This window comes from Podarcis filfolensis, assembly GCF_964270895.1.
Source record: "Podarcis filfolensis genome assembly, chromosome: 10".
NCBI classification, from domain to species: Eukaryota; Metazoa; Chordata; class Lepidosauria; order Squamata; family Lacertidae; genus Podarcis; species Podarcis filfolensis.
In genome coordinates, this window is record NC_139612.1 from 70,625,364 (window position 1) to 70,648,649 (window position 23,286).

At 49.0% G+C, this 23,286-nt stretch overlaps 1 protein-coding gene across 4 annotated transcripts in view; it reads left to right on the top strand.

Moving 5' to 3' along the window:
- The window catches only part of FLNC (filamin C), a 124,087-nt gene that overhangs the window by 53,194 nt on the left and 47,607 nt on the right, over nucleotides 1-23,286 (top strand). For 2 of the 4 annotated variants that reach the window (XM_083572451.1, XM_083572452.1), the window contains exons 9-21: nucleotides 2,181-2,306; nucleotides 6,987-7,124; nucleotides 8,911-9,037; nucleotides 11,300-11,436; nucleotides 12,273-12,466; nucleotides 12,831-12,944; nucleotides 14,207-14,350; nucleotides 15,911-16,034; nucleotides 18,199-18,359; nucleotides 19,958-20,048; nucleotides 21,107-21,276; nucleotides 21,511-21,628; nucleotides 22,986-23,248. In XM_083572451.1, coding sequence (XP_083428577.1) covers nucleotides 2,181-2,306; nucleotides 6,987-7,124; nucleotides 8,911-9,037; nucleotides 11,300-11,436; nucleotides 12,273-12,466; nucleotides 12,831-12,944; nucleotides 14,207-14,350; nucleotides 15,911-16,034; nucleotides 18,199-18,359; nucleotides 19,958-20,048; nucleotides 21,107-21,276; nucleotides 21,511-21,628; nucleotides 22,986-23,248 — 1,907 coding nt within the window. The remainder of the gene's footprint in view (nucleotides 1-2,180; nucleotides 2,307-6,986; nucleotides 7,125-8,910; nucleotides 9,038-11,299; nucleotides 11,437-12,272; nucleotides 12,467-12,830; nucleotides 12,945-14,206; nucleotides 14,351-15,910; nucleotides 16,035-18,198; nucleotides 18,360-19,957; nucleotides 20,049-21,106; nucleotides 21,277-21,510; nucleotides 21,629-22,985; nucleotides 23,249-23,286) is intronic. The other 2 variants (XM_083572453.1, XM_083572454.1) reach the window with 1 other exon arrangement.

Genomic DNA, 23,286 nt, shown 5'->3' on the forward strand with positions numbered 1-23,286 from the left:
ATTAAAAACTTCCCTAAACAGGGCTGCCTTCAGATGTCTTCTAAATGTCAGATAGTTGTTTATTTCCTTGACATCTGATGGGAGGGTGTTCCACAGGGCAGGTGCCACCACCGAGAAGGCCCTGTGCCTGGTTCCCTGTAGCCTCACTTCTCACAGGGAGGGAACCGCCAGAAGGCCCTCAGAGCTGGACCTCAGTGTCCAGGCAGAAAGATGGTGGTGGAGATGTTCCTTCAGGTATACTGGACCGAGGCCGTTTAGGGCTTTAAAGGTCAGCACCAACACTTTGAATTGCACTCGGAAACATCCTGGGAGCCAATGCAGATCTTTCAGGACCGGTGTTATATGGTCCCGGCGGCCGCTCCCAGTCACCAGTCTAGCTGCCGTATTCTGGATTAGTTGTAGTTTCCAGGTCACCTTCAAAGATAGCCCCACATAGAGCGCATTGCAGTAGTCCAAGCGGGAGATAACCAGAGCATGCACCACTCTGACAAGACAGTCCACAGGCAGGGAGGGTCTCATCCTGCGCACCAGATGGAGCTGGTAAACAGCTGCCCTGGACACGGATTAGACTTGCGCCTCCATGGACAGCTGTGAGTCCAAAATGACTCCCAGGCTGTGCACCTGGTCCTTCAGGGACACAGTTACCCCATGCAGGACCAGGGAGTCCTCCACACCCGCCCGCCCCCTGTCCCCCCAAAACAGTCCTTCTGTCTTGGCAGGATTCAACCTCTATTCTGTTAGCCGCCATCCATCCTCCAACCGCCTCCAGGCACTCACACAGGACCTTCACCCCCTTTCCTGGTTCTGATTTAAAAGACAGGGAGAGCAGTCAGGGCCATCCAGAGGTGTGAGTGCCAAAACATTCACCAAATTGATCTTTTTATCAGCAAACTCTGCATTTTGAAGGCTCTTTGTCACTGACGGGAGTTATTCCTGGCCTCCCGCGCGAGGATTTTATCTTTATTAATTTTCTTTTGGTTCCTGGGCTGAGATGGGTGGTGTCCTCATTATTTTCCACCATTCAAGCCCTCTGTGGCATCTTGGCGGTCATTGCTCCCGTCTCGGCCAAAGTGTCTCGCAAAATCCGTAGCCGATATAGTGCAATTTGCACGTTCCTAGGAAACACGCCTGCGGAAAGGTCTGGAATCTCGCAGCCAGCTCCCCTCTCTTCTTTGCACTGAAAAACAGGAATCTGACACACCAAATATTTCCTGACAAGAACATTCCCCTGGGCACACAGCTGAGCTCCGCTCTCCAGCCTTACTCCTCATTTTTCACACACACACCCCAAACACTGCGTGTTTTAACCTGCAAAACCTTTGCCATTTTGTATCCTCTTTGGGATCACCGCACAACAGCCCTCTGAGGTTGGTTCTTAGGCTGCTAGGGCCTGAATTCGACTGAGCTAAATGGGACCTACTTCTGAGCCTTATGGCTTCTGTGGCCATTTTACAGATCTGCAAACCGAGTCCCAAGGACAGTGACTTTCCCAAGGTCTCCCCGCGAGTTAGCAGGCTTGAAATCTCTTCCCCTCTTAATCCCGGCTATTTGGGCATAAGTTGTGGTTCCTTCCTGGGAAGCGAACACACTCTGTGCAAGCTCAGAGGCAGGTGTCTGACTGTTCTGTGCAAGGCTTGGGTGGGGAACTGGATCTCGCCAGTGGGCTGAATCCAGAGCCGGCTTCCCCTTTTGACTCAAAAGTGCCCACCTGTCAATCACCTGATTTCAGGTGATTCAACTTCAGAGGAAGAATGGGGAGTGCACTTTTAGCGTGCTCTGGGTTCCTCTTTCCCCCCTTTGCAGCCCCGCCTTGAATTAGGGTTGCGGCTGCGAGTTGACTTTACAGGTGGGTGTGGCTGGGGGGAAAACAGCCTTGCCGGCCAAATTAGGATGCCCAAGGTTTCGTTATTGAATTTTCTTAATTGAGTTTATACACCGCCCTAGACCCGGAGGTCTCAGGCCGGTTCACAGGACAAAATCAAATATTAAACCCTGGTTTCCCCATGCTTGCCATAGGTAAATGACTAGGAGATCAGCATTCCCATTACACAGATGGGCAAACTGAGGCCTTCTGTCTGCTTTTGGGAGGGAGGCTTCTAGCTGGGACGGGGGCTTTCCCTGCTTCCTCACCCCATCAAACATCACTAACTCATCCTCTCCTTTCTCCTCGGACCCTCCAGCGCCGTTCCCCCCGCCTCCGCCCGGCGTCTCCCCCCTCCAGATCATCCCTCAGTCCGTCCGCACCCCGCCCGCCGACAAGGCCAAGAAAATCCCACCCCGCACCATGCCCAAGCCGCGCAAACCAAGTTAGTAAGAGCAGGCCTGGCGAAGCCTCGCTTGCCCCCGTGCTTCCTGGCATGAGATGGCCCGGCAATGGCATGGAGCGGGCAGACCCACCGTGTCCCGACCACCCAGACTCCTGTTTCGTTTGTTGGGTTGCTTGGTTCATGGGGTAGGGGGAGAAGATTCATACGTTTTCAGCCCTGCGTCCGCAGAGACTGCTAGGCGGTTTGCAAGGCAGTGAAAGACAAACCCTTGCAAGGCCTCAGCTGCTTTGCCTGCCGGCTATACCAGGCGAGAAAGCCTCCCCATATAAAGATGAATGTGCTACCTGAAATGTTATTTTTATTTCAAACAATAAATGGGTTGGGTTACTTCAAAGAATAGCAAAAAGTAACAACAAAGTTCATCTGGCAAGGGAAAAAACCAAGAATTAAAGAAAGAGGAGGTTTCTCCCTGCGAAATTTGAGATTATATTATGAAGCATCTTGCATATGTTGGTTAAGGGACTGGATTTTGTTAAAAAATACAGATCTGTTAGATCTGGAAGGATATGAGAAAGCTTCCCCATAACCCTCAAGCAAGGGGTCCCCCACTTCTCAGCTTGGGGGTTCCCAACCCGGCAACTCTGGCAGGTTGACCCCAGTGCCTTCCTTGGGAGTTTTGGGTTCTGCATGGCATCGTGCTGCCCCCAACCAAGCCCTGCCCCATAGCTGCCCCTTTCCCACGTGCCTGTCGCTTGTGGCATGGACTTGAGGTCGTGCATTTGAGAGATGTGCCTGCACCAAAGGACCGGCATGCTTCCCTTTAAGCTGCTGTGCCGCCTGTGAGCTACAGCCTTTCCCCTAAGTGCCTCTGCGGCTTTCGCCTCCTCTGCCAGTCTAAGGGGCACCCATCCACCGTGGGATGTGATCCAGGAGAGGCAGTCAAGTACAACATTCCTTGAAATGCTAGAGAAGACATGCGAGGGGATGTTTGGTCCAGCCAGTCGAAACTTCCTGTTCCTCCTGGCTGGAGCATCCCTCCTTTTGCATGTGACAGAAGGTGGGTGTGACCTCACCTATCCAGGTAACAAAAGGACGAGTCACGCAGCACACCTCCGTCTTTTTGACTTCCTTCTTCGTTTGACCAGCTTCTTAGCTAGGACTGCTCTGCTAGCTGTCAGCTAGCAGATGCACTGGGATTATTCCCCCATATGGGGTAGATCCAATGTACATATTTGCAGCTAAGTCTGCCTTCAGGGATCCAACTGTGAACTGATGTGAGTAAACTTCTTTAATCATCTTTGAATAAGACTGTGGCATCTTTATTCTTTTAAGAGGGAGTCAAGGGAACTTGAATAGAACAGAACAGAACAGAACAGAACAGAACAGAACAGAACAGAATAGAATAGAATAGAATAGAATAGAATAGAATAGAATTTATTATTTATACCTTGCCCATCTGGCTGGGTTTCTGCAGCCACTCTGGGCGGCTTCCAACAAAATATTAAAATACAGTGGTCTGTTAAACATTAAAAGCTTCCCTAAACAGGGCTGCCTTCAGATGTCTTCTAAAAGTCTGGTAGTTGTTTATCTTTTTGACATCTGACAGGAGGGCGTTCCACAGGGTGGGCGCCACCACCAAGAAGGCCCTCTGCCTGGTTCCCTGTAACCTCACTTCTCGCATTGAGGGAACCGCCAGAAGGCCCTCAGAGCTGGACCTCAGTGTCTAGGTAGAATGATGGGGGTGGAGACGCTCCTTACCAGGAACGTACAATTCAATCTGAGACAGATGGAACTGTATAATAGTGAGAGGCTCACACGAGCCTGCAACCAGGTATCTGCTGTGCACGTAAAAAGGGGGAATGTAAACTCTGCTAAGTAAAGGAACTTGCTAGCGCAAGTTAGGAAGGATATGAATAAACAATATATCCTCTCCTGCCACATCTACCCTCTGACTTCCATCAGCCACTGCCAGCATGGCCAACAATTTGTAGGTGTGTGGGGGGGGGGGGCGCGGGGAGACCAGGTTGGCTGTTCCTGCACTAAACCATCATTGCTAATTCATTCCCCTCCATCTTCCCCTCCATCCACCCTCAATGTCCTTCTTTCCCCTCTTTCGTACCCTTAAATATCCTTCAAATGTGCTCGCCTGATACAACTGGGGAGAAGGACCCCGAATATGGTCTAGGGCTCTGGGCCATTGATCTTCCAACTGGCCATTACTGGGTCGTGGCCCCGATTCTGGAGTCGTTGCAGCACGGTCAGCGTAAGGGCATGTGCTTAAAAAGTTAAGAAATGGGTGCCCGGGTGCATGCTTGGGTTCCGGGTGAGTCCTGGATCGGAAAAGATGGAAGATTACAAAATTAGGCCCGAGAGAAGGTGGTTTAAGCGCTCGGGATTCCCTGCAAAGCGGGTTTCTGGGGAATAATAAGGACATTAAAAGAGACTGCTGGGTCAGGCCACTGGCCCACATAGTCCAATATGCTGTTCTCACAGTGGTCAACCAGAGGCCCCAATGCGAAACCCGTGAGCAGGATCTGAACTCAAGACCCCTCTCCTCTTCTGTGATTTTCATTCACTAGGAATTCAGAAGCATAGCCAGCATGTCTAGGAGCCATCGATAGCCCTTTACTCTATGAATTTGTATAGTCCTCTTTTAAAGCCCTCCCAAGTCGGTCACCAACGCTGTGGCAGGGAGTTCCGCAGTTTAACCTTAACCTCCGAGCATTTAGCTTCACTGGATGTCCGTGAGTTCTGATGTTATGAGAGAGGAAGGAAACCTTTTCTCACTCCCGCGATCTCCATGTTTATTTTTACGCACCTCTGTGGTGCCCCCAATTACTCGCCTTGTTTCTAAGCTAATCAATTAATCTTTATTACGGTCCAGAGACCCAACAAATCGTTACAAAGCAATGCACAATTCAGACAGCCTACCTCCAGGTTAAACAAGCATTTTATTCAGACTTAAAGATAGGGATCATTGATTCTTGCAACCACCGATAAAAACTTTGCCACTGCTAATGTTCTAGCATTTGTCCGGTCTTCCAATAGGAACCTGACATAGTGAGTCTCTGATTTTCCCGGGAAAGGTACCAGCAAGGGTAATATCAGTTCAGCCCTGGCTTGCTCATATTTTGCACAGTGCAGCAAAATACGTTTTATAGAATCGATGTCTTGAGCACACGAGCAAAGTCTGTCCTGGCAGGGAACTCCTCTCAACCTACCACCCAACACTGCAGAAGGAAAGACGTTTAGTCTGGCTTTGGTGAATAACCTTCGATAATTTGGTACCGTCAGGTTTTTAATGTAAGGTGTTAACTTAAAGACATGCCCATATTGTACTCCTACTGCCAGCGGACTACAGACTGCGTGTGATCGAGATCACAAGTCACTGTGTGCAATATCCCATAATCTTTGCTTTAACGTCTTTAGGGCGCCTTCATAACCCATGTAATATAGTTGGGGGGGGGTGACAGACCAATAGAGGTGGCTTTTCTAGCCATGGTTTTCTGCCATTTGCGGACAGACTCCTCATTGGTCAGGTGTTGGTACAAACCCTTCCCAAGAACAAGCTAAAATGTCCCATATGCTGCAACCTTTCTCCAGTTCCTGCATCCCATTGATCATTTGAGCTGCCCCTTTCTGAACCAAAACGGCTTGTTTTGTTTTTTTAGTTTCGCTTGCAAAAGTGGGTCAGTGATGACCCCACGGAGCTGTGGGCAGCTGATGTAGGGTACCCCTTGTGACTTACGCAGTTTTAAACAAAAGATAGAAAGGGAAACCCATGCCCAATGCCTAAGAAACTCCAGCTAGAGCCATAATAATAATAATAATAATAATAATAATAATAATAATAATTTATTATCTGTACCCTGCCCATCTGGCTGGGTTTCTCCAGCCACTCTGGGCAGCTTCCAACAAAAATTAAAAATACATCAAGATGTCCCACATTAAAAACTTCCCTAAACAGGGCTGCCTTGAGATGTTTCCTAAAAGTCTGGTAGTTGTTTTTCTCTTTGACATCTGGTGGAAGGGCATTCCACAGGGCGGGCGCCACCACCAAGAAGGCCCTCTGCCTGGTTCCCTGTACTTTGCTTCTCTCAATGAGGGAACCGCCAGAAGGCCCTCGGCGCTGGACCTCAGTGTCTGGGCTGAACGATGGGGGTGGAGATGCTCCTTCAGGTATACAGGACTGAGGCCGTTTAGGGCTTTCAAGGTCAGCACCAACACTTTGAATTGTGCTCAGAAACTTACTGGGAGTCAATGTAGGTCTTTCAGGACCGGTGTTATATGGTCTCGGCGGACACTCCCAGTCACCAGTCTAGCTGCCGCATTCTGGAAAGGGGTTCCCTTTTTCGGAGGGACTAGCTGGTGCTTCAATCAGGCTGGATCTCCTCCGGTGCCGACCCTTCTGCTTGTCTTGCTCACGAGTCGCTGCATGGAGGGTCTCTTTCAAGCTGACCCGGCCCTGGGTGTGCAAATGTCTGTTTGGGTGGCCCCTTACCCATAGCACCTGGGCGGCGTCGCGGTGCTTGGCTGGCCCCGGGTACCTTGGCAACATTTTGCGTGTGGCAGGTGTGTGGTGCTCTTTGCAGGCCCTGCCTGCCGGATCCCAGCCATCTCTGGAGAGCGTGGCTGTGGATCTGACGAAGCCAGGTGCGTGGAGAGCGAACCGCGTGGCCTGATCCTGCTAACCTGCGCCTTTTCTGTCCTCCTCCACAGCGTGCAGCCCCAACGCCTGTCGGGCCATGGGTCGCGGTCTCCAGCCCAAGGGGGTGCGAGTGAAGGAACTGGCTGATTTCAAGGTGTACACTAAAGGCGCTGGCACCGGGGAGCTGAAAGTCGTGGTCAAGGGACCAAGTAAGTGCTGGGAAATTCGAACCCAATCGAGGCCGACGCTACCCTTTCTTTTCAAATTAATTTATTTGACTTTACATATTAACATGTACAGTGGACGCTGGGTTCCGAATGTGATCCGTGCGGGATGCATGTTTGCAACCCGCAGCTGCACACGCGGGTTCTTCTTTACATTTCCAGCAGATATTTGTACCTGTCTTATACATTTTCGCTAACTTAAAGGTAAAGGTAAAGGGACCCCTGACAATCAGGTCCAATCGCGACCAACTCTGAGGTTGCAGTGCTCATCTTGCTTTAAAGGCCGAGGGAGCCGGCGTTTGCCCGCTTTGGCAGACAGTTTTTCCGGGTCATGTCACCAGCATGACTAAGCCGCTTCTGGTGAAACAGAGCAGCGCACGGAAACGTCGTTTACCTTCCCGCCAGAGCAGTACCTATTTATCTACTTGCACTGGTGTGCTTTCGAACTGCTAGGTTGGCAGGAGCAGGGACCGAACAACGGGAGCTCACCCCGTCGCAGGGATTTGAACTGCTGACCTTTTGATCGGCAAGCCCTAGGCTCTGTGGTTTAACCCACAGCGCCACCCGCATCCCCTTTCCGCTAACTTAAAAAGGTAAAGGGATCCCTGACCATTAGGTCCAGTCGTTGCCGACTCTGGTGTTGCGGTGCTCATCTTGCTTTATTGGCCGAGGGAGCCGGTGTACATGTGGACAGCATGACTAAGCCCCTTCTGGCGAACCAGAGCAGCGCACGAAAATGCCGTTTACCTTCCCACCAGAGCGGTACCTATTTATCTACTTGCACTTTGATGTGCTTTCGAACTGCTAGGTTGGCAGGAGCAGGGACCAAGCAACAGCAGCTTATCCCGTCACGGGGATTCCAACTGCCAACCTTCTGATCGGCAAGTCCTAGGCTCTGTGGTTTAGCCCACAACGCCACCCGCGTCCCTTCCGCTAACTTACTGGGAGTTAAATAACAGAGGCCGGCTCTGCCCTTAGGCAGGGTGCAATAGCCACCTCGGGTGACAGATGTAGAGGGAGCGTAGGGCAGCGGACTCTCATTTTCCCCATAGGCTTTTAAGCGCCAGAGGGTACCTGATAGCCAGACTGCCAGTGACTGCTGTGGGTGCAGGATGCTGCGGCCCAATTGCTGACAGAAGCGAGGCCTCGTCAGAATGTGACGCCTGCGCTTAGGGATCCGCAATGGTTTTTGATTTGCTTACAGGACAAATTCAAGGTGTCATTGCTATTAGTATACAAAGCTCTAGATAACCGCTTGACCTACCCAATTGCCTTGCCCCAAATATGCCCTTTTCGACTGGAAGAATGGGCAACACTACGGGTACCGTACCTGCTCCTCATTTGTAAGAACGTGATTGCTTACCGTGGCAGTGCCTGAACTTTGGAACTCCCTGCCACTTGATATCAAGCGCTCTTTTTGGCTCCTGCTAAAAACATTTTAGGCCAGCCTTCCCGGATTCTTAGAAATGCCGCTGCAATTCTTAACCTGTTTTAGTATTTTAACTTCTTCCACGTTTTAAAGTATTGTCAGTCTTTCTTGATTTTATCAATTTAACTTTCTGCAAACTGCTTTGAGGTCCCCGTCCCCCCCAATCAAGCAGCGTATAAATCTTATTAAATAAATAAAGGTTCGTGGAAAGAGATGGAAGAACAAAATTGAATCCAGTGAAGAAATTGGCCAACCAATCGCTCGATTAGCTGGGCACTTTGTACATGCCCAGGTTCCCGTGTCCCTGCCATTCACACCTTTGCTCCCGCCCCTTTTCCGCAGAAGGCACTGAGGAGCCGGTGAAGGTTCGGGACGTTGGCGACGGGGTGTACGAATGCGACTACTACCCGACTGTCCCCGGGAAATACGTGGTGTCCATCACATGGGGCGGCTATGCCATCCCGAGGAGGTAAGAAAAATGCCGTGTGGGGCAGGGCACGATCCTGTGCATGCAGAAATGGTGCCCGAGGCGAGCAGAATTTACACTCTTGAGAATCTCAGATACCTTTCTTTCTCAAAGCAAGCTTATAGTCCTCATTGATGTGAAAATATTTGGCTGATTAATATTTTGCAGCCTGATTAGTACCCGGCAGCCTTTTTAATGCGTTTGCATGAGGGTTGTGGTTTTGTTGCTTCTGTTGTAGCTATTTATTTGTGCTTTATTTTGTATTTTTATCTTGTGAATCACCCTGAGATCTTATTATTATTATTATTATTATTGATACGGCAAGAAAAGAAAAAAGTGAAAACACAAATACAAAATTACACACAGGGATAACAATAGATACTGAATTTTCTTAACAAACAGTGAGACATAAATTGGTCTTAACACTAAAAACCGAACCTCCTGTCTGTTCCATATTTCAATTTCATATAACTTTTTGCCAGTACACACTTTTAACACTATTAAACTTTTTCTTAATATATCTTAATTCTTATATCTGCCTTTCTTTTTTTTTTATTAAATATTTTTATTTTTCCATATAAACACAATACAACAAACATAAACATACAAAAACAAAAACAAAACAAAAAACATGTATCATTTCATATCCTAATTTCATATCCTATCTTCCCCGACTTCCTCATGCCTCCCCTTTCTGTATTCCAAATTCTTATCGATTGTTCAGCAAATCTTCCCTTATTTTAATTTAAATTTAGACTATTCTTCCTTATTTTCCTTATCATAACCATTGCTAATAGTAACCATTTACTTTCCAGTCCAACATCATTCTAACTTTCGTTAACTTTGTAATATTTCTTTAAATAGTCCTTAAATTTTTTCCATTCTTCTTGCGCTGCTTCTCTTCCCTGGTTTCGGATTCTGCTCGTCATTTCTGCCAAGCCCATATAGTCTATCACCTTCATCTGCCATTCTTCCAGTGTGGGTAGTTCTTGCGTCTTCCAGTACTTCGCAATGAGTATTCTAGCTGCTGTTGTAGCATACATAAAGAAAGTTATATCCGTCTTTAACACCCCTTGGCCGACAATACCCAAGAGAAAGGCCTCTGGTTTCTTGGGGAAAGTATATTTAAATACCTTTTTAAGTTCATTATAGATCATTTCCCAGAATGCCTTAATCTTCGGGCAGGTCCACCAAAGATGAAAAAATGTACCTTCAGTTTCTTTACATTTCCAACATTTGTTGTCAGGCACATGGTAAATCTTTGCAAGCTTGACTGGGGTTATGTACCACCTATATATCATTTTCATAATGTTTTCTCTTAAGGCATTACATGCCGTAAATTTTATCCCGGTGGTCCACAACTTTTCCCAATCAGCAAACAAAATATTATGACCAATGTCCTGAGCCCATTTAATCATGACCGATTTAACCGTTTCATCTTGTGTATTCCATTTCAGCAGCAAATTGTACATTTTGGACAAATTCTTAGTACTGGGTTCTAACAGTTCTGTCTCCAATTTTGATTTTTCCACCTGGAAGCCAATTTTACTGTCCAGTTTAAACGCTTCATTTATTTGATGGTAGTGGAACCAGTCTCTCACCTTCCCTTTTAATTTCTCAAAACTCTGCAATCTCAATTTGTCCCCTTCCTTTTCCAAAATTTCCCAGTATCTTGGCCACTTGGACTCCATATTTAACTTTTTAACTGCCTTAGCTTCCATTGGCGACAGCCACCTTGGAGTTTTATTTTCCAGCAAGTCTTTATATCTGTCCCAGACATTTAGTAGTGCTTTTCTGACAATATGATTTTTAAAACTTTTATGTGCTTTAACCTTGTCATACCACAAATATGCATGCCATATCTGCCTTTCAGCTATTACTGACGTTCCTCGAATGCTGCAACCGAGTTTAAACTACTATAGTTATATTTCAAATATTCTTTGAAAACCTCCCATTTTGAAACAAATTCCTGAGATCTTTTGATGAAGGGCAGTTTACAACGACATTTCCTTGAAAAGGGAAATGTCTAGTGAACTTTCTGCAGCCCAGGAGGACTAGATAATGCTGAACTCTACAATTCCATGGGTGTTCTATGAATTCTGCAAAATGAGAAAAATCTTTTGCACGTGTTTTTATGGAACAAAACTCAATTTGAGTTTCCTTTAGGGCGCTCGTGGATTCTAGGGTGGCTGGTTCCAGCTTGCAAGACTGGCTCAAAATCTTGGTGTGGCATGGACTTAACTGTTTTTCTTTCCCACCCCACAGTCCCTTTGAGGTGCTGGTGGGTCCAGAGGCTGGAGTGCAGAAGGTCAGGGCCTGGGGCCCTGGCTTGGAGACTGGCGTGGTGGGCAAGTCGGCAGATTTCGTTGTCGAGGCAATTGGCACAGAAGTGGGCACCCTTGGTAAGTCACAGCGGGGGCAAGGTGGCTTGGGCTGGATGCGGTTGGGGGGGCATTTCTCAGTTTTGTTTTGTTTTTTAAATTTTTTTTATTAGTAATTTCAACATAACATTTTATCAATAAACATATTATCCTTAACTTCCCCCCTCTCTATTTTTCCCTCCCCAAAAGCATAGCCCCCCCCAGACTTCCTTCAGCTCCTCTCTCTGGTTTATCAACATATGTTAGTTTCTGCATGTTACAAAACTGTAAAGGTAAAGGTAAAGGGACCCCTGACCATTAGGTCCAGTTGTGGCCGACTCTGGGGTTGCAGCGCTCATCTCGCTTTATTGGCCAAGGGAGCCGGTGTACAGCTTCTGGGTCATGTGGCCAGCATGACTAAGCCGCTTCTGGCGAACCAGAGCAGCGCACGGAAACACCATTTACCTTCCAGCCGGAGCGGTACCTATTTATCTACTTGCACTTTGACATGCTTTCGAACTGCTAGGCGGGCAGGAACTGGGACAAAGCAACAGGAGCTCACCCCATCACAGGGTTTTGAACCGCCGACCTTCCGATCGGCAAGTCTAAGAGGCTCAGTGGTTTAATCCACAGAGCCACCTGCATCCCTATTCAACCCTAAAACAGTGACCATTTGTTGTTGGCAAAGGGCAGCTGGACATATAACGGGCCCCATTACCTTCAGTAGCTGAGGGCCTCATCAAACCAAAATCCGGGATGTTTGTTTCAATCTTTCTTTTCGGTGTGCTACAGTGATGTGGGTTGTGGGCAGTCCAGGAAACCGTGGCTTGGTGATCTGCTCTCAGCCTAACCTGCCCTCTCTCTCTCCTTCCCGGCAGGCTTCTCCATTGAGGGTCCCTCTCAGGCCAAGATCGAATGCGACGACAAGGGCGACGGCTCTTGCGATGTCCGCTACTGGCCGACCGAGCCGGGCGAGTACGCCGTGCACGTGATCTGCGACGACGAGGACATCAAGGACAGCCCCTTCATCGCCCACATCCTGCCCGCCACCAACGAGTACTTTCCAGAGAAGGTAGGCGCTCCCCAGCCGGGCCAGTCAGAGGTAACCTGCCTCGCCCGGCCACCGTCCGTGCCAATCGCTATCACCTTCTTTGGTTCCCTGCGAGATTCCTTGTGGATCAGAACCTGGATGGAAGGGGTAATCAGAAGAGCCTTCTTGGCCAGGCCAATGCCCGCCCCCCCAGTCCAGCTTCCTGATCTCACAGTGGCCAAATCAGGATTTGAACTCAAGACCGCTCCTGCGGTTTCCAGCAACTGGTATTCAAAAGCATTTACTGCAACCTTTTGCAGGAGGTGCAGACGCCTGATGGTTGTCAAACAGCGCCCTGAGGTTGCTCCCGTCTCCCCTAACTCCCTCCTCTGCCTCTTTGCACCAGGTAAAAGCTTTCGGTCCGGGGCTGGAGCCGGTCGGCTGCATTGTGAACAAGCCGGCAGAGTTCACCATCGACGCCAGAGGGGCAGGGAAAGCAGAACTCAAGATCTACGCCCAGGTAAGTGGCAAGCCAGGTGTACTGACTCCTCCTCTGTGTTTTGTTTTTGCAAAGCTGGTCACTCTGGGATGCTATTTCCTGAACCGACTTTGGTCCTTGACTTCCAGCATAATTAGAATTGTTAGTAGAAGTGGATGGTAAATTAAAGCTGAAAACCTTTGAAGAGTTGAGAGGGAAATTAACTGACTGCTTGCAGTATCACCAGTTGCAAGATGTGTTTAGAGAGGATGTTAAAAGTAATGGATTTGCAAGTAGTAAATCAAAAATTGAGGCAGAATAAAAGAAAAATACTGTCAAAAATGTATAAGATATTATTAGAGTGGAATACAAAGGACGAAGAGGTACAAAGTGTTATGACAAGATGGGCTCAGGATTTGGGACACAATATTGATTTCGAAAGGTGGGGAAAAATGTGGACGACTTCCAGCATAATTTCTTTTCTTTCTTCAATTTTATTTTCAAAGTTTCAAAAAGAAAACAATTTTTTGCACACACACAAACATACTTTTTTACATTAAGCCATAATTCATATCAGTACCTTTATGGGGTTCCCTGAAACCCCAAACTTCACCCCACCCCTTGGCTTCCAAAATTTATCTTCCTTTTTTAAAGTGCATCTAATTACCTTTATCTAAAATTATCACGCTTCGGTTTGATCCTTTATGGTTTTAAGGCACGAGTGTTGTATCGACCCTGCAAACGTTTTTAAACGTTTGCAGCGTTCTTTAATATATTCTATAAAATTATGTCATTCTTTGTTGAACTTAAGGGACGCGGGTGGCACTGTGGGTTAAACCACAGAGCCTAGGAAATGCCGATCAGAAGGTTGGCGGTTCAAATCCCCGCAACAGGGTGAGCTCCCGTTGCTCAGTCCCTGCTCCTGCCAACCTAGCAGTTTGAAAGCACGTCAAAGTGCAAGTAGATAAAGAGGTACCGCTCCAGCGGGAATGTAAATGGCGTTTCTGTGCGCTGCTCTGGTTCGCCAGAAGCAGCTTAGTCATGCTGGCCACATGACCTGGAAAAACTGTCTGCGGACAAACACTGGCTCCCTCGGCCAGTAAAGCGAAATGAGCGCCGCAACCCCAGAGTCGGTCACGACGGAACCTAACGGCCAGGGGTCCCTTGGTTAGCCTTGGTGCCTTGGTTAGCCTTGCCATTTCTGCATATGAGACTTCCAGAGTCATTTCTTTGCTGCTCCAGAGGGTGGCAGAGAGAGAGAACCCGGCAGCCTGCTGTTTACACGAGATGCCTTTTCTTTCCAGGATGCAGAAGGCGTCCCCATTGACATCAAAATCAAGGACAATGGCGACGGCACTTTCTCCTGCGTCTACGTCCCCACGAAGGCCATCAAGCACACCATCATCATCAGCTGGGGAGGAGTCAACGTTCCCAAGAGCCCCTTCCGGGTGAGTGTGGGTTTCGACAGAATTGTTGGAAGGTACCCCAGGGGTCATCTAGTCCAACCCCGTTTTGCAACGCGGGAATCGCAGCTCAAGAACCCCTGGAAAGTGATTCTGCTTAAAAACTTCCAGGGAAGGAGATTCCAGCACCTCTCAAGGAAGACCACTGTTGGGCAGTGCTTACGGCCAGAAAGTTCTTCCTTAATGCTTAGCTGGAATCTCCTTCCTTGCAACTTGAAGCCTCGGGTTCGAGTCCTACCCTTCAGAACAGCAGAAAAGCAAGCTTGCTCTCTCTTCGATGGGACAGCCCTTCAGATATTTGAGGATGGTTCCCCTCTCCGTCTCCGGGTTAAACTTACCCGGCTCCTTCGACCGTTCCTCATCCGGCATGGTTTCCAGACCTTTGATCATCTGGGTTGCCCTCCTCTGCACACCTTCCTACTTGTCAATCTCCTTCTTCCTCTGTCAATCACTCCATCTTTGGGGGGGGGGACGACACACCCCAGAGACAGGGAGGGGGCATTGCCCGGTGCCAAAGCAGAGACCTTGGGGGTAATTCCTGCTCCATGAATTATATATATATGTTTTTATTAGCAATTTCAACATAACAACATATCAAAACATATCATATTCATTATTTTCATTATTTTCTCCCCCTTTTCCCCCTCCCCAAACCCTCCCTCTCCTCCCCCAGAGACTTCCCTCAGCTCCTCCTCTCTGATTTCTCAGCACGTATTATTCTCTGCATGTTAAAAAATTATACAGATCCTTACATTATCTGCCTACCATGTTATCAGTCAATAGATTTGTGTATGTTTATTCAAAACCTGCCAAGGAGTCCAACTCATTTTGTTGTCTTTTTAATTAATTTGTGAAAAGTTCCCATTCTTCTTTGAAGTCACAGTCCTTACCTCGCAGTTTGTATGTCAGTTTAACCAATTCTGCGTAGTTCGTCAATTTCTCTTGCCGCTGTTCTTTTGTTAGGGTTTCCTCATCCTTCCATCCTTGTGCTATCAAGACTCTTGCCTCTGTTGTTGCACACATAAATAAATTCTTTGTTTTCCTTGGCAGGCCCCACAATCCCGAACAAAAATGCTTCTGGTTTTTTTACAAATGTCATTTTAAATTTTTTTTTCAATTCATTATATATCATTTCCCAATTTTTAAAATTTCTCTACATTCCCACCACATATGATAAAAAGTCCCTTCCTTTTCTTTACATTTCCAACATACGTTGGACTCGGTTTTGTACATTTTTGCTGTCTGTACTGGTGTTATAATAGCTTCCACTGTTGACTGACCCAGTACCTGCCACTGACCATGGAGGCACCACTGAGCTCTGGTGGCGAATAGCAACCGGTCGAATTCTCCTTTCCCACATGTTAGCCTAATCCTCTTTAAACGCTCCCTAACCTTGCGTCCGTCGCCACATCTAGTGGCAGCGAGTTCCGTAAGCTAACTGCGCAATGCACTTCCCCCAAGACTGTCCTTCGCTTCCTGTCCCTGCGGAAAGTCACACCGCTCTCCTAAACCTTTCGCGTTAATCCTTTCTCTTCCTCCCCACAGGTGGCCGTCGGCGAAGGCAGCCACCCCGACAAAGTCAAGGTCTACGGCCCCGGCGTGGAGAAGACGGGTCTGAAGGCCAACGAGCCCACGTACTTCACGGTGGACTGCAGCGAGGCAGGGCAAGGTCAGGATCCTCAGAGAACTGTCTTGACTCAAAAGAAAGCTGCTTTAATCCAGAGTCAGAGCCATTGGTCTGTCTAGCCAATATTGTCGACACAGGCTGGCAGCATTTCTCTGGAGTCTAAGGGCAGGGAAGGTGTTTCAGGAATCTGGGAGAGCTCAATCTAGGACCTTAGCGCCACAGTGCTCAGCTGGCTAGTTCCCAGGGGGTTCTTCTGGGGCGTCCTGTCTTAGGGGTCATTTGGTCCCCATCAACTGTTAGAATAATCGAATCATAGAGTTAGGGACCCAGGGGTCATCTAGTCCAACCCGCTGCAATGCAGGAATATTGGCTAAAACATCCATGACAGATGGCCGCCCAACCTCTGCTTAAAAAACTCCAAGGGAAGGAGAGTCTGTTCCACTTTTCTCTGGGGCTTTGTTCGAATTTCAAGAAGGGTTGCGTTGGTATTGTTATGACTTAATATTAATATCACTGCTTTTTTCTGGGGGTATGCAGGGATACACAAACCCCTAAACATTTTGTGAACCTAAGTTTGGCCTCACTGAGAAGCAGTATTTCAACATGAATAGGAAAATGAGGGGACGCGGGTGGCACTTTGGGTTAAACCACAGAGCCTAGGGCTTGCCGATTGGAAGGTCGGCGGTTCAAATCCCCGTGACGGAGTGAGCTCCCGTTGCTCGGTCCCTGCTCCTGCCAACCTAGCAGTTCGAAAGCACGCCAGAAAGTGCAAATAGATAAAGAGGTACTGCTCTGGCGGGAAGGTAAACGGCGTTTCCGTGCGCTGCTCTGGTTCACCAGAAGCGGCTTAGTCCTGCTGGCCACATGACCCGGAAGCTGTACGCCGGCTCCCTCGGCCAGTAAAGCAAGATGAGCACCGCAACCCCAGAGTCGTTCGCAACTGGACCTAATGGTCAGGGGTCCCTTTATCTTTAGGAAAATGAGAATACCCCTAAACATTGTTTTTAAAGAAAAAAAGCACTGATTAATATTAATTTATCTATTACCTGCCCTTAAGCCTAAGGTCTTGCAGCAGGGTCACAACTTTAAAGGTAAAGGTAAAGGGACCCCTGACCATTAGGTCCAGTTGCGAACGACTCTGGGGTTGCGGCGCTCATCTCACTTTACTGGCCGAGGGAGCCGACGTTTGTCCGCAGACAGCTTTTCCGGGTCATGTGGTATCAGGACTAAGCCGCTTCTGGCGAACCAAAGCAGTGCACGGAAACACCGTTTACCTTCCTGCCAGAGCGGTACCTATTTATCTACTTGTACTTTGAGGTGCTTTCGAACTGCTAGGTTGGCAGGAGCAGGGAACGAGCAACGGGAGCTCACCCCGTGGCAGGGATTCGAACTGCCGACCTTCTGATCGGCAAGCCCTAGGCTCTGTGATTTAACCCACAGCGCCACCAGCGTCCCGGTCAACTTTAAAACACAGTTTTAAAAACAACTTCCAATCGCAAACGTAAGGTGGGTCCTAAAAACATGTACGAATACAGTAGCACCTTGGCTTATGTTACCCTCAGGTAATGTAAACTTTGGGTTGTGAAAGAGGCAAACCCAGAAGTGTTTCGTCCGCACGGCATGCGCAGAGGCATTCTACCAGGCCATGCGCATGCGCAGAAGCGGTCCCTCCGGTTCCGGAAACCTCGGGACCCGACGGGAGCTCTGGAACGGGTCCCATCCGCAACCAGAGGTACCACTGTACAGACATACCTCAGAAGTCAAACAGAATCTGTTCTGGAAGTCTATTCAACTTCTGAAGTGTTCGGAAACCAAGGCGTGGCTTCCGATTGGTTTCCGGCACGCCGGAAACAACAGCTGAAGCCGCGCCTGACGTTCGGCTTCCAGAAAAATGTTCGAAAACCAGAACACTCACTTCCGGTTTTCGATTGTTCGGGAGCCAGAACGTTCGACTTCCAAGGCGTTCGGGAGTCGAGGTATGACTGTAATAAAAATGACAATAATAATACAATGAAGGTAGAATAATGGAATCATAGGATTTGGGGCAGCAGGGGGAACAAGGGTGGGGCTTAGGGAGACGGTTTCTGTAGGGCCTGGCCACACTTGACCATTTGGGACCAGCACCTCTGGGTGCAGACCAGAGCTCGGCCCTCGGCCGCCTTTGGCGCATCTCATTTGTCATGCGCCTCCTTGGCTGTCTTTGCAGGGGACGTGAGCATCGGTATAAAATGTGCCCCCGGCGTTGTGGGACCGGTGGAAGCCGACATCGACTTTGACATCATCAAGAATGACAACGACACCTTCACCGTCAAATACACGCCACCCGGTCCTGGGCGCTATACCATCATGGTCCTCTTTGCCAACCAGGTAAAAGGAAATGAAAGGGCGAGGCGGGCTTAATTCCAGGTGGAATCACTGGTAGGCTTAGACCAGGGGTCAGCAACCTTTTTCAGCTGTGAGCCGGTCCACCGTCCCTCAGGCCATGGGGGGGGGACTATATTTGGGGGGGGGGGAATGAACAAATTCCTATGCCCCACAAATAACCCAGAGATGCATTTCAAATAAAAGGACACCTTCTACTCATGCAAAAACACGCTGATTCCCCGACCATCTGCGGGCCAGATTGAGAAGGCGATTGGGCCGCATCTGGCCCCTGGGCCTTAGTTTGCCTACCCGTGCTCCATGGCATGTGGTCATTCATCTTGTCCTTGCAGGGCCAGATTTTGGTTTGATGAGTCCCTAAGCTACTGAAGGTCATGGGGCCCTTGATATGTCCAGCTGTCCTTTGTCAACAACAAATGGTCGCAGATTTTTGTGTTGAATATGTGCTATATGGTAATTGATGGACCTAATAGGTATCAAAGCCATTTGCACATGTTGCCATGCAACCAGTCCATGCAGAATGTAGGCACCCTATATATAGAAAGGAGCAAACCAGTGATATTTGAGGGAGCAGGCTAGCAGGTGGGGCCCATGACTTACATCATAGGAGCCTATACAACACAAAACACACTTGCTGTATGTAGGTTTTATTTAATTTGTTTTTTGTCTTAGATTTCGGAAATGTACATCCAGTTTTCCCCCTTTAAATTTTTGTTTTAAATTATTACTTATTTTGACATGCATACAGAACAATAACATACAGACCCTTAAGAAACAAACAAACGAACAAACAAACAAACAAACAAACAAACAAATAAATAAATAAATAGAAAAAAGGAATAAACACAAAAAGAAAGGGAGTAAAGAAAAGGAGGTATACAGAGAATATATGAGTAAACACTGCTCTAAAAGATCGCATGCTGATATGTTTGGACTAAACTTGTAAAGCTGATATCCAATATATTAAAGTATAGCAAGGGTCAGCAACCTTTTTCAGCCATGGGCCGGTCCACCGTCCCTCAGACCATGTGATGGGCCAGACTATATTTTTTTGGGGGGGGGGAATGAACGAATTCCTATGCCCCACAAATAACCTAGAGGTGCATTTTAAATAAAAGGACACATTCTACTCATGTAAAAACACACTGATTCCCGGACTGTCTGGGGGCTGGATTGAGAAGGCGATTGGGCCGCATCCAGCCCCCGGGCCTTAGTTTGCCTACCCCTGAAGTATAATAAGAGAAGTAAGGTACTGACACATGAATTGCAATGCAAATAAGAACCTTAAAGTAATAAAAATGACGAGCACTGGTGGAGGGAAATTGCAAGGGTGTATTAACACCTACCCATTTTCCTTTAAAACATTTTGGGGGCCCCCAAGAGAGTGGGGCCCTAAGCTATAGCTTGCTTAGCTTATACATAAATCCTGCACTGATTATGGTGACACAGGCGATCCCAGATTCCTCTCCTCAGCACCTGGGCAATCTTAAGCGCTGGACACCCCTTTTTTCTGAAGATAGGTGTGGGGGCGAGAGATGTGATCTTTGCTCATCCCGTTTCTCTCCTTGGCTCCCCTTTTCCAGGAGATCCCCATCAGCCCTTTCCACATCAAGGTGGACCCATCTCACGATGCCACCAAGGTGAAGGCAGAAGGGCCTGGACTCAGCCGGACAGGTGAGCAGCGGCCAAGGAGAGGTGGTGGGGCAGAGGGGGAGTCCCACCCCAAAAGATCACCTGCGAGAGTGCAGCCCCACCTAGAGATGTCATGGGGACCAGGGACGATACGATACGATATCTTTATTGTCATTGTCCCATGCAGAACAGCAAAATTGAAAATCTACATAAAACATTCAAAACCCAACAAGCCTGCTATCCCAGCTATCCCAACCTGGTTAGCCCCCTAAAAACTCTGATACCCCATTTTTAAATACAATATACTCCCATACAGGGGACGCGGGTGGTGCTGTGGGTTAAACCACAGAGCCTAGGACTTGCCGATCAGAAGGTCGGCGGTTCGAATCCCCGCGACGGGGTGAGCTCCCGCTGCTCGATCCCTGCTCCTGCCAACCTAGCAGTTCAAAAGCACGTCAAAGTGCAAGTAGATAAATAGGTAAAGTGCAAGTAGATAAATAGACCTCCAGCGGGAAGGTCAACAGTGTTTCTGTGCGCTGCTCTGGTTCGCCAGAAGCGGCTTAGTCATGCTGGCCACATGACCCGGAAGCTGTACGCCGGCTCCCTCGGCCAGTAAAGCAAGATGAGCGCCGCAACCCCAGAGTCGGTCACGACTGGATCTAATGGTCAGGGTCCCTTTATACTCCCATACAGACTACCTTAAATAATTCAATATCTTCTCAAACCAATCCTCCTCCTTCTCACTGGCCTTATGTATTGGAATTTGCAGGAACTTAATAAAATGTAAAAACAGAATTGTAGAGTTCGAAGGGGCTGTCTAGGGGCCATCTAGTCCAACCCCTGCAATGCAAGAATCTCAACTAAAGCATGCATGACATAGGTACCCTTGTCTCTCTGCAGCCTGATACTGCAGCCGAGAAGGTCCCAAGGGGTGGTGTTTGGTGGGGAGGGTCGCAGCCATGGCTTTAATCCTCGGTTCAGGAAGCTGCAGGCTGAGCAGAGAAGCTATGGGGGGGTGCCCTCCTTGGTTTTCTGCAAGGGGGGAAGACTTATGCCAGAGGACTGAGGAGCTCTGCCCCTCTGCGGCCTTTCCTTCTCAGGTGTGGAGGTCGGGAAGCCCACCCACTTCACGGTCTTCACCAAGGGGGCTGGCAAAGCCAAGCTGGACGTCCACTTTGCCGGCGCCACCAAGGGAGAGGTTGTGCGGGACTTTGAGATCATCGACAACCACGACTACTCTTACACCGTCAAGTACACGGCCGTGCAACAGGTGAGTTGGACCCCCTGCCCCATGCCCTCTGTCCAGCGCACTCCCCAGCCATGGTGTCTAGCAGCCATCGAGAGCCTCTCTTTCGAAGCCACCCAAGTTGGTGCCTCATGTGGCAGGGAGTTCCGCCGTTCATCTGTCGGCGATGCAGACCACCACACCGTTTAAGGCGACTTCAGGCCCCATCCTATATCCTTGAGCGTGTCTGACGCTGATCTCTTCTCTCCGGCGACTTAGGGCAACATGGCGGTGACCGTGACATACGGCGGGGACCCCATTCCCAAGAGCCCCTTCCCGGTGAACGTGGCGCCGCCCCTCGACCTCAGCAAGGTCAAAGTGCAAGGGCTCAACAACAGTAAGTGGGGCCAAGGGGTCAAGGGTGGGCAGTGACCAGCAAGGGTCAGCTTCGGATTGGGGAGGCTGGTTCTGTGCCCTTATGGATGATTGACACTCCAGTGTGACTTGACTGCCAATGCTGGAAAATCTTAAATAAACTTTAGGCTCCTCCCCTTTGACCTTGAAGTCTACCCCCCCTGCCTTTTCCTACACAGCTGATCTGGGAAGAATGTAGAGTTCAGAAAAACAGGGGAGATAAAATACTCACCCAAAGCTCATATGACCCTTTATATACTTCAGATTAAGCCTCGCTGGTGTCAGTGGGGTTTACTGTTATGTAAACAGTCCATTCTGGACTCACAGCTGTCCATGGAGGCGCAGGTAAATTCTGTGTCCAGGGCAGCTGTCTACCAGCTCCATCTGGTACGCAGGATGAGACCCTCCCTGCCCGCGGACTGTCTCGCCAGAGTGATGCATGCTCTGGTTTCTCTTGCTTGGACTACTGCGCTCTATGTGGGACTACCTTTGAAGGTGACCCGGAAACTACAACTAATCCAGAATGCAGCAGCCAGACTGGTGACTGGGGGCGGCTGCTGAGACCATATTACACTGGTCCTGAAAGACCTTCATTGGCTCCCAGTACGTTTCCAAGGACAATTCAAAGTGTTGGTGCTGACCTTGAAAGCCCTAAATGGCCTCGGTCCAGTAGACCTGAAGGAGCATCTCCACTCCCATCATTCCACCCAGATACTGAGGTCCAGCGCCGAGGGCCTTCTGGTGGTTCCCTCCCTGCGAGAAGCTAAGCTACAGGGAACCAAGCAGAGGGCCTTCTCGGTGTTGGCACCTGCCCTGTGGAACGCCCTCCCACCAGATGTCAAAGAGATAAACAACTACCTGACATTTAGAAGACATCTGAAGGCAGCCCTATTTAGGGAAGCTTTTAATGTTTAACAGACTATTGTATTTTTAATCTTTGTTGGAAGCCGCCCAGAGTGGCTGGGGAAACCTGGCCAGATGGGCGGGGTACAAATAATAAATTATTATTATTACTATTATAATTATGCATTGGGTTGAGCTGCCTGGCATAGGTGCTAACTCCCTGGGGCCCTGGGTGACCGAGCACCCACAAAATTCCCCATGAAAGGAACCGGGCACCCACAAATTTGAGTGCCAGGGTCTTGCACGCTGCATGGCAGCCACAGTCACGGGGCCAAGTTGGCAGTCCTGGTAAACGTAGCAGCTCATGTCTAGCAAGTTTTTTCTCGCCTGGCAGCTGAGGTCTTGCAAAGGCACTGTGCTCCACTCTCTTGCGGCTAAAATCCTCTTGTCTTCCCAACGTCCCTCTCCCAACCAACTCTTTCCCGCCCTCCCCGCAGAGGTGGACGTGGGTCGCGACCAGGAATTTGCCATCAACACGAAGGGAGCCGGGGGCCAAGGGCAGGTGGACGTGAAGATCAGCTCGCCCTCTCGCCGCCCCATCCCTTGCAAGGTGGAGACGGGCAGCGCCAATGACCTCCACACCGTGAAATACATGCCGCCCGAGGAGGGGCCCTACAAAGTGGACATCACCTACGACGGGCACCCGGTGCCGGGCAGCCCTTTTGCTGTCGAGGCCGTCATGCCCCCAGACCCCTCCAAGGTGAGCACGGAGGGTGAATAGGGGTCTAGATTGGGCGT